This window comes from Semicossyphus pulcher, unplaced genomic scaffold (genome assembly GCF_022749685.1).
Source record: "Semicossyphus pulcher isolate SPU_LCO1_2020_fin unplaced genomic scaffold, fSemPul1.0.p SCAF_6, whole genome shotgun sequence".
NCBI classification, from domain to species: Eukaryota; Metazoa; Chordata; class Actinopteri; order Labriformes; family Labridae; genus Semicossyphus; species Semicossyphus pulcher.
In genome coordinates, this window is record NW_027211737.1 from 32,143,926 (window position 1) to 32,152,500 (window position 8,575).

Below are 8,575 nucleotides of genomic sequence, written 5' to 3' on the forward strand. Positions count from 1 at the left end.
TAGTTAAAGCTGTTGGTGTGAAATATACTGGGCCTGTTGTATCGTCATAGTTATTTTGTTTGTTATTTTAAGACTTAGAATATTGTAGCTACCTTAGCTACATTAGAAAAAATTACGTTGGCAAAAATCTTTAAACAGTTTATGAAGGAAAATACAGCAAAGGCTGCGGCTTCCCGAAAACTAAATAATCTTTTCAATATCAATTGTTCATACGTTGCATATTGTCGAAATGAGAGCCGAAAATCCGGTAGTATGTGGAGCTCTTGAAGGCAGCACAGTTGTGCTCGTAGTGGTTGTTGCTCTTGAATGCAGCTCGTCACCAACACTACAAACTGCTTCCTCGAGGGAAGGGAAACAGATCTCAAGGCAAGGTGAGACTTTAACATTTAACAGGTTTGATACGGTGGAAACTCAACATCATAACAGTCCTAATAGGAGTGTAAAAGTCCACCTGCTTTACCTGCCGTGTGTACAGTCAGCATGTTAACACTTCAACACATCACCGCGCATTAAATCACCATAATGTGTGTTTTCAAAGAGAAAAGGTACAAATAACTTTGACAGGGTTAAAACCACTAAAACCGAAAAACGCGTGATTTTCCAAGGTGATTTCTGGAAGCTGCGTTGTGTAACAGCATCAAATGAAAGGCGTTACCTGAGAATGATTGACAGCTTTTTGGACCAATGTGAGAGAGGGACACTTCCCCTGGATGAATACATAACGACACAGAGTCCGCTCATGTATGTTTTTCATTATTAAGCTTAAACTATAACACAGTAATGAGCAGCGCTGGTCTAAGCAGGATTTTTTTTAACTGTTTTAACTTAACAATGCTGTTTCCTGATAATCTCTCTAAAACGTGTTTCACATATATTTATAAGACGTTTATGTCTTCCAGGGCAGGCAACTAGAATGACGAGCCTCCAGCTGAGCGCGAAGGAGGAGATGGTGGAGAACTTTCTGGACGCTGCAGCCAGAGGAGACCTGACCCAGGTGTCCACGCTGCTGTCCAACGTCCCCTCGCTCATCAACCAGAAGGGATACAGCGGCTGGACGGCGCTGATGCTCGCAGCTCGCAATGGACACTACAGCGTGGTGAAGACGCTGCTGTCACATGGGTACAGAGAGATCAGATGAAGGCAGGACAGAAGGGGAGAAGCTGCATTTATACATTAGTGGCCACTAGGAGGCAGAAAAACTCCAAACCTCACCTATAGGTTATATAGTAGCTATCTAGCTACTTTAATACACTTTCCTTTAATAACGTTATAGTCTCTGAGTTAGATTGTGTCGAGTGTCTACTGATTAAACCAAAAGGTTGCTAGAGTATGCGCTAGTAGCTAGTAGCTTACCAATGTTAGCTAGCTGATAGCACTTCCTGTACCTATGTTTGCTTTATAGCTAGAAGTGTCTGTGGTGTGGCTTTTTATTCACATGATGCCTGAACACATTTACTAACGGCCGTTTAAAGCACTTCTTGCTAACAAATCTTTTATTTACTATAATTAAAGTTCAGATTTTAACTGTTATCTTAGTGTTTATCAAAAAAATACAAAGCTTTTCGGATCAGTGTGTTAGAAGAAATTATTTGAGGCCACATTTCTAAATCTCTCGACTGATATTATGTTTTGTTTTCTAGGTTCATGTAACTAAATAGCATTTTGTTCCCCAAACAAAGCCTAGATTCTTTGAACTTGATGCTTTTGTATCTTTTTTCTGTTGTTTCAATCTTCAAGATGTGACAAATTCTCAGTGAACAGCTCTTCGCAGACCGCCTACGATATCTCCAAGTTCTGGGGCCACAGAAACATCTCAGACCTGCTGAGCCGGACAGACGAAGGCTGCCAGCGAGTCCTGCCAGGCTCTGACCTCCACCAGCAGGAGAACTTCTTCAGCAGAGAGCCGCTGGACCGGCTGAGTGGGAAGAGGACAGATAAGGTCTGGCTGGAGGCCAAACAGAGCGACCCGGATACAGTCTACCTCCTGTTCTCCAACCTTAACCCCATGGTCAGCAGGTCACAGGAGGACGACAACGAAGGGGTATGTTCCTGAAGGCAAAGTACCTGAAACAGCAGCCTGTCTTAAGACTGAGTCTGGTCAATTGACATGCTTATTTGTGTAAATGTAAATGAAGAGGTACCAAAGGAAATTCTCCCAACATCTGAGGATGGACAGTCAGTATGAAGAACACAAGCACACAAACAGAAGGGATCGTTTAAGTTCTAGCTGATATAGGAAGTGATAAGGGAGCATCTGAGGACTTTTAGCCAACAGCAAGCAACATTTTTATTCAGAGATTCAGACTGTGATCTAATGATTGTGATTGTGACTCTTAACAGGCTGAGACCAAGCTGTGTCGGTTCAGACACGAGGCCGTTAAAGACCTTCTCCTCAAACCTGAGACTGTGCTCATCTTCCTGGGAGAGGAGAGGAGGAAAAAACCCTCCTCCTCCTCTCAGACAGGGGAGGGGGCCCCGGAGCCTCCTGCTTGGTTTGCCATCCACACAGATGAAGACGCTGCTGAACTTCTTAAACGCTGCAGGGAAAAGAACAGCTCCTTCCCAAAGCTACCTCAAAGAGACCTGCTGAAACTCAGCGAGGAAGAGGCCGGTGAGGAAGATGAAGTGACTAAAACCTCAGATTTGATATAACTTCCATATTTGTTTATTATGAAATATTGACCTTTCTTTACCTCCAATTTAGAGTAAACCAGGCCTGTATCTGACGCTGGCCCTAATTTACTCTTTTAATCGGTATATAGTTTTGTTGTTTTTTGATGTACACTTCCTGTGTCTGTTTCAAACTAAAAGCTTCCCAGTGTTTAAACAGATATCCTTAATTTCCTGGCTTTTATTGTGAAATATTTGCAGGGTAGTGTTATGGAAAATCCCGTGACTTGCACGGGTCCCTTACAGCAGTTCAAGTGTAGCTGCTGCCATCTTGTGGCCCCTGTATGTTACTACAAAATACAGTTCGGCTGTGACATGAATCCATCTACACTTGCACTGAGTGAAATCAGAACACGTCAAAAACATGATTACAGTGTTGAATTTATTGAAATAAGATCAGAATAATATTATTTTAGTTGCACACGATGACAAAGGCAGAGTTTATCCTCTCCTGTTTTTGTGTTACTTCTTCGCGCTCTTATTTTGCAACTTTGATTTGATGAAAGGCAGAGGTTAACTCACTGCTTGATCCTCTTCGTCCTGCAGGAGTTGTGGCTCAGGCTCGGTCGGTGTTGGCCTGGCACAGCCGCTACAGCTTCTGCCCGACGTGTGGCAGCAGCACCGAGATGGAGGAGGGAGGATACAAGAGGAGGTGCAGGAACGCCGACTGCAGGAGCCTGAAGGGAGTTCACAACACCTGCTATCCACGAGTCGGTTAGAAGCTCCTGATTAATGCTAATAATCCTGAGTGTGGAAACTTTAATAAGCACGAAAAAGTGTAGGAACGTACTTTACGTATTAAAACAGGTTAGAAGTTTTGTCAGAGCCGCTGCTTCAAGATTTAAAGACTCGTTTGGAATGATAGAATAATGTACAACACTAAAGTCTCCTCTGTCCCGTTTGTGTTTCCAGACCCAGTGGTCATCATGCTGGTGATCCACCCTGATGGAAACCAGTGTTTACTGGGAAGGAAGAAGGTCTTTCCTGTTGGCATGTTCTCCTGTCTGGCTGGATTTGTCGAGCCTGGTAACCCACACACACACACACACACACACACACACACACACACACACACACACACACACACACACACACACACACACACACACACACACACCTGAAGCCTACCCTAACCTCAACCAAAAACAAGTGTTCGCCTTCACCTCATAATCTCTCATCCCTGCAGGGGAGTCAGTCGAGGAGGCGGTGAGGAGGGAGACGGAGGAGGAGAGCGGTGTGAAGGTCGGACCGGTCCAGTATCTCTGCTGCCAGCCCTGGCCGATGCCCTCCAACCTCATGATTGGCTGCCTCGCTGTCGCCATATCGACTGACATCAAGGTGGATGAGAACGAGATCGAGGAAGCCAGGTGGTTCACGCGGCAACAGGTACGCATACAACTATTCCCGCAACTCCTAAGGTGATGATGATACAATAAATGAGCTGAAATCTTGAAAATCCCTGCTGAATATAAGTTCTCACTTCTGTACGAACACGAGATAAAAACCAACTGTTTTTAATATTTCGTTTCACCGTGAGTAAAAACACCGCTCAGTGTTTCCACAGTCTGTGTTCACCTGTAAGACAGAAACTTCTTTCCTTCTTCAGGTGACGGAGTCTCTGCTCAAAGGTTCCCGTCTGGCCCTCACCATCCCGCCCAGACAGACCATCGCCCACCAGCTGATCAGACACTGGATTGGCATGAACTCTAACCTTTAACCTCTAACCAGCTCAGACTCACCTCCGGTCAGACTGATCTCAAAACCATCAACAGTCGCTGGTTTACTGGGACAAACCAGCTGCCATTAAACGGGGTCACAGGATTCTACGTAACACAGTGTTTTATTCTGCTTAGTGTCTTTATGACTCCAAATGGTTTAGATGGTGAGATGTGGAGAGCTACAGTCACCTGCAGTCACAGGTGAAGGTATGATCAGTGATACATGATGACTGAAAGTCTCCTCAGCTCTCAGGTTTGGGAACATGCAGCGATGATGGATCAAAATAAAGGCAACAGTGAGAAAGAGTGTTTGTCCTGCTTCAGTCTGTGTATTAAAATGACTAATACGATTGAATGATCCTGCATCTATCACGCATTGATTACTGCAACTCCCTCCTGGCAGGCCTTCCTGCACGCACATTCAAACCTCACTCCACTGATCAGATCCCTCCAATGGCTCGCAGTCGCCGCTCGCATCAAATTCAAACCCCGTCGCTCGCTTACAAACAGCAACAAAAACGTCTCCTGCCGACCTGAACGCCCTCATCCGGGTCTGCACTCCGTCCCGCCCACTACGCTCTGCCATTACTGCCTTCGTTCCCTCCTGTCTCGATCGTTGCTCGTGTTGTATTAACTCTCAGATGTTTGTTGCTTTGGAGCGTCTGCTGAATGAAACTGTAACTTTGTAATTGGAAGTAAACAACAACAGCCCGCCAAAAGCAGAAGGCTGCTTCTTTAGCTACAGCGCCCCCTCCGGCTTTTCTGCTGCCATCTGCCATTTCATCTGCCGTTGTGACGTTCCAGTGCTTTGCATTGTGGGATACAGCAGGCGCGGCAGACTGGGCCGATGCATACTGGAGATTTTTCTCTGAATCAGAACGACGTCCGGGTATTTTTGGCATCCTGCACATTTTGCTTTTGTTCACATGCTACATTTAGGCCACATCAGGACGTACTGCTAGTGTAGTGTGACATTTCAAACACAGCTAAAGAGACAACCATTCACACTCACACCTACAATTTAGAGTCACCAGTGAACCTAACGAGCATGTGTTTGGACTGTGGGAGGAAGCCGGAGTACCGGGAGGGAACGCACGCATGCACGGGGAGAACATGCAGACTCCACACAGAAAGGCCCACTACGTCTGAACCGGGATTCAAACAAGGAACCTTCTAGCTGTGAGGCGACCGCACTAACCACTGCTCCACCCTGATTAGTCATTTTATTCAATGTTACTTATTTAAGATGTTTCATCCTCTCCTTTAATGCATCAAATCTTTTCAAAATATACAAAAACTCAGTTTTAGTCCAACTGAGGAAGTTTGATCTGCTTTGTCGTTTCCATACAACTTTCTCACTGTGATTCTTTGTTACATGCCAACCTGAGGCGGCCCTACGGGGCTAACAGCTGTCCACCATCTGACCAGTAAATAACCAAGAGAAACACTATAAAACACTCAAACACGTGAGATTTATTAAAGCACACACAAACAAAATACAACATCACAAAATCCCTGTTGACAGGCAGAACCACAGCAGTCCACAGTGCAGAAGCCTCTGTCTTTAGAGGCCACGACTGAGGGTTTCTAAGCACATAAGACCAGGTGCACCTCACTGAGCAATCACCTGGGAAGAGCTGAGAAGACGCAATGAAAGGGGACAGGGGACAAACAGTGCAGGGAACACGTTGAGCCGTAACATCGTTTAAAAAACACAAACGTGTCTCTTGAAACGAGATGCTGATAACAGATCTACAAACTGTCTCCAATAAACCAACTGAAACTATTGAGTACATTTATATGAGAGATTCACATTCACAGGTTACAGTTCTAAAAGTGTGCATGTAAAGAGTACAGAGCAGCTCATCATGAAAACATGTTTGTGTTTGCAGCATGAAGGGACGGCAGCTCGCTGTTGTGTAACGTCGTGTTGCAGAATGACACATACATGAACCTTGCTTAACATCATCATGTAAACACGCTATAAGCAACTCACTGTCCTGCAGCGTTATGCACGTGAAAGCCACAAGGGGTCACCAGCATGTCTGCATGCTCGTCCATCAGCGCGCAGCTCTGCTGTTGGTTCAGGCTTCATCCATCGCTCTCGCAGGAAAGCAGCTGTTTGCGATGTAATCGTTCTCACAGATCAGAGAAGCACAGTTAGTTTGTCCACTCTCTGTTTCAACATCACTTTTCCCCTGAGAGGAAGAAGAGTTTACCACATACTCGGCCTCGCAGCTCATCTGATAAACACACGGGCGTGTTCTGTTAGCCATGAATTCGCAAAGTAGACTTTTTACAACCGTCTCTTTCTCATGAGACGTCTCACGCACCCGCCTGCTCTCTTCCTCTTTCTGAGGAAAGCAGCTGTTTGCGTCAGGAGTGTAAGCTTCACGGTCCGGGTCAGCACGGTGGCAGTTTGCTATGTAGACAGGATGATAGGAGGACTGGCGAGAAACCTGAACAGGCTCTGCAAACACTGGAGCATCAGACACATACTCAGGGTCCAGTTTGATGATGAGGTGACTGATGGACAGCAGAGAGGCGTCTTCATGCAGCTCCTCCTCGGACGAGGGCTTGCAGTTTGGACCGACTGTGATGATACTTTTCTTTCCAAGTACGTCCTTCACCTGGAAGTCCTCCATGTCCAGGACCTGTCTCTCTGCAGCTTTCTGTTAAACAGGATGATGCATGATAATAAACCAAGTTTGCACACAGGTCCAGTCCTGCTCCAGAAGTCCTGCGAGTTTCACTTTAAGGTTAAAGGTCATTTTGTTTTGGACCTATTGGAAAGCATTGCTCTCTTCAAAGACAGTGATTTTGACCAAAGTTACACAATATTTTTTGGACACATTTTCTACAGAAATATGAGCCCTGGTCTTAAAGTGATAGAATCCCCTTTAATAAAACCAAACACCTGTGGAAAAGCAGATCACCTGGAGGTTTGGGTCCATCAACCACTGTCCTGACGTACTGCCGCGAGGGCTGGAGATGGGCGGGAAGAAGTATGACTTGTACCTGCACAGGAGATGTGTTATCAGTGAGGTTTCTTTTAACAGCTGGAGCTCTTTGTGCGCCGATTGTATGTTTGACATCAAAAATAAAATAATGGCTGCTGGCTCCTACAGGTGTTGTCTTCCCGTGTTATATTAGAGCCCTCAGATGTTGGTGTGTGTGTGTGTGTGTTGACTCACACAGTCCTGGACAGGATGGAGATGATGAACACAGTAAGAGCCAGCAGCAGCAGAGGCGTCGCTGTGGCCACGACCGGCACCTCATCTGACAGAGAAAAATGTTTTTTTATGCCGGAGACGTTTTCGCTCCACGACTTTAATCACACGCGGAACATTCAGACTTTCTTTCCTGATAACACAAGAAAAATATCTCTGACAGAAACAGAGATTTCAACAATTCAAAAATCCTTTTCAAGGCCAGTAATGCTTCAGATCAAACACACACACACACACACACACACACACACACACACACACACACACACACACACACACAGAGACACACACACAGACACACACACAGACAGAGACACACAGACAGAGACACACACACAGACACACACACACACACACACACACACACACACACACACACACACACACACACACACACAGACAGAGACACACACACCCCGAGGGAGACGTCCGATATGTTTTACTAAAGTAACTCAGAAAGTTATTAAATTGATAAAAACTAATTTAATATGAAAAGCAAAAACAAGCACACAAATATGAAATCATAACTCAATACAATATGCAGGATGTATCATATAATGATACAGTTTCCTTATAGTCCGATTTTAGGGGAGATAAAAAACGATACAGAGCAGCCTGTTAAACTCACCAATGTATGTTGTCGCCGTGACGATGTTTATTGAAGCATTATCAGCCAATAGGAGAAGAGAATACTCAGTGCTGGGCTTCAAATTGTGGAAGGTGTGCTGCCATTGGTCGGGCCACAGAGACAGCGCTGGAGACAGAGGATGAAGCTACAAGTTTAACTGATGAACCTCCACACAGCAGTGAGACGTAACAAATGTAGTGTGACATCAAACGTTTTGACTCAAACTGGAGAATGAACCCAGAAGCTGAAGCAGCAAAGAACCTACTCTGTTCCTCTGAGTCTCTCCTCAGCACCGCGCTGTATCTGTCCACTCTGATTGGTCCAGACTT

At 45.3% G+C, this 8,575-nt stretch overlaps 2 protein-coding genes across 6 annotated transcripts in view; one reads left to right on the forward strand and one right to left on the reverse strand.

Annotated features, from left to right (window-relative positions):
* Positions 1-291: 291 nt before the first annotated feature.
* Positions 292-4,709, forward strand: nudt12 (nudix (nucleoside diphosphate linked moiety X)-type motif 12). Of its 2 annotated transcripts, none has more exons than XM_069682998.1 (8): positions 292-371; positions 900-1,119; positions 1,738-2,041; positions 2,341-2,611; positions 3,217-3,384; positions 3,583-3,696; positions 3,857-4,056; positions 4,277-4,709. In XM_069682998.1, exons 2-8 carry the CDS (start codon positions 914-916, stop codon positions 4,385-4,387), a joined length of 1,374 nt encoding a protein of 457 aa, XP_069539099.1. In that variant the 5' UTR covers positions 292-371; positions 900-913; the 3' UTR covers positions 4,388-4,709. The 2 variants fall into 2 exon arrangements, with proteins under 2 accessions (XP_069539099.1, XP_069539100.1); XM_069682999.1 differs by lacking the exon at positions 292-371 and adding an exon at positions 714-741.
* A 1,127-nt stretch (positions 4,710-5,836) lies between these two features.
* Positions 5,837-8,575, reverse strand: part of LOC138610930 (interleukin-6 receptor subunit beta) — a 14,870-nt gene continuing 12,131 nt past the window's right edge. For 3 of the 4 annotated variants that reach the window (XM_069683813.1, XM_069683812.1, XM_069683811.1), the window contains exons 11-15: positions 8,512-8,575; positions 8,247-8,372; positions 7,583-7,667; positions 7,325-7,406; positions 5,837-7,060 (exon numbers count right to left, since the gene is read on the reverse strand). The exon at positions 8,512-8,575 is cut by the window's right edge and continues 77 nt beyond it. In XM_069683813.1, coding sequence (XP_069539914.1) covers positions 6,473-7,060; positions 7,325-7,406; positions 7,583-7,667; positions 8,247-8,372; positions 8,512-8,575 — 945 coding nt within the window. In that variant the 3' untranslated portion in view covers positions 5,837-6,472. Of the gene's footprint in view, positions 7,061-7,324; positions 7,407-7,582; positions 7,752-8,246; positions 8,373-8,511 lie in introns of those variants that run through there. The other variant, XM_069683814.1, reaches the window with a different exon arrangement.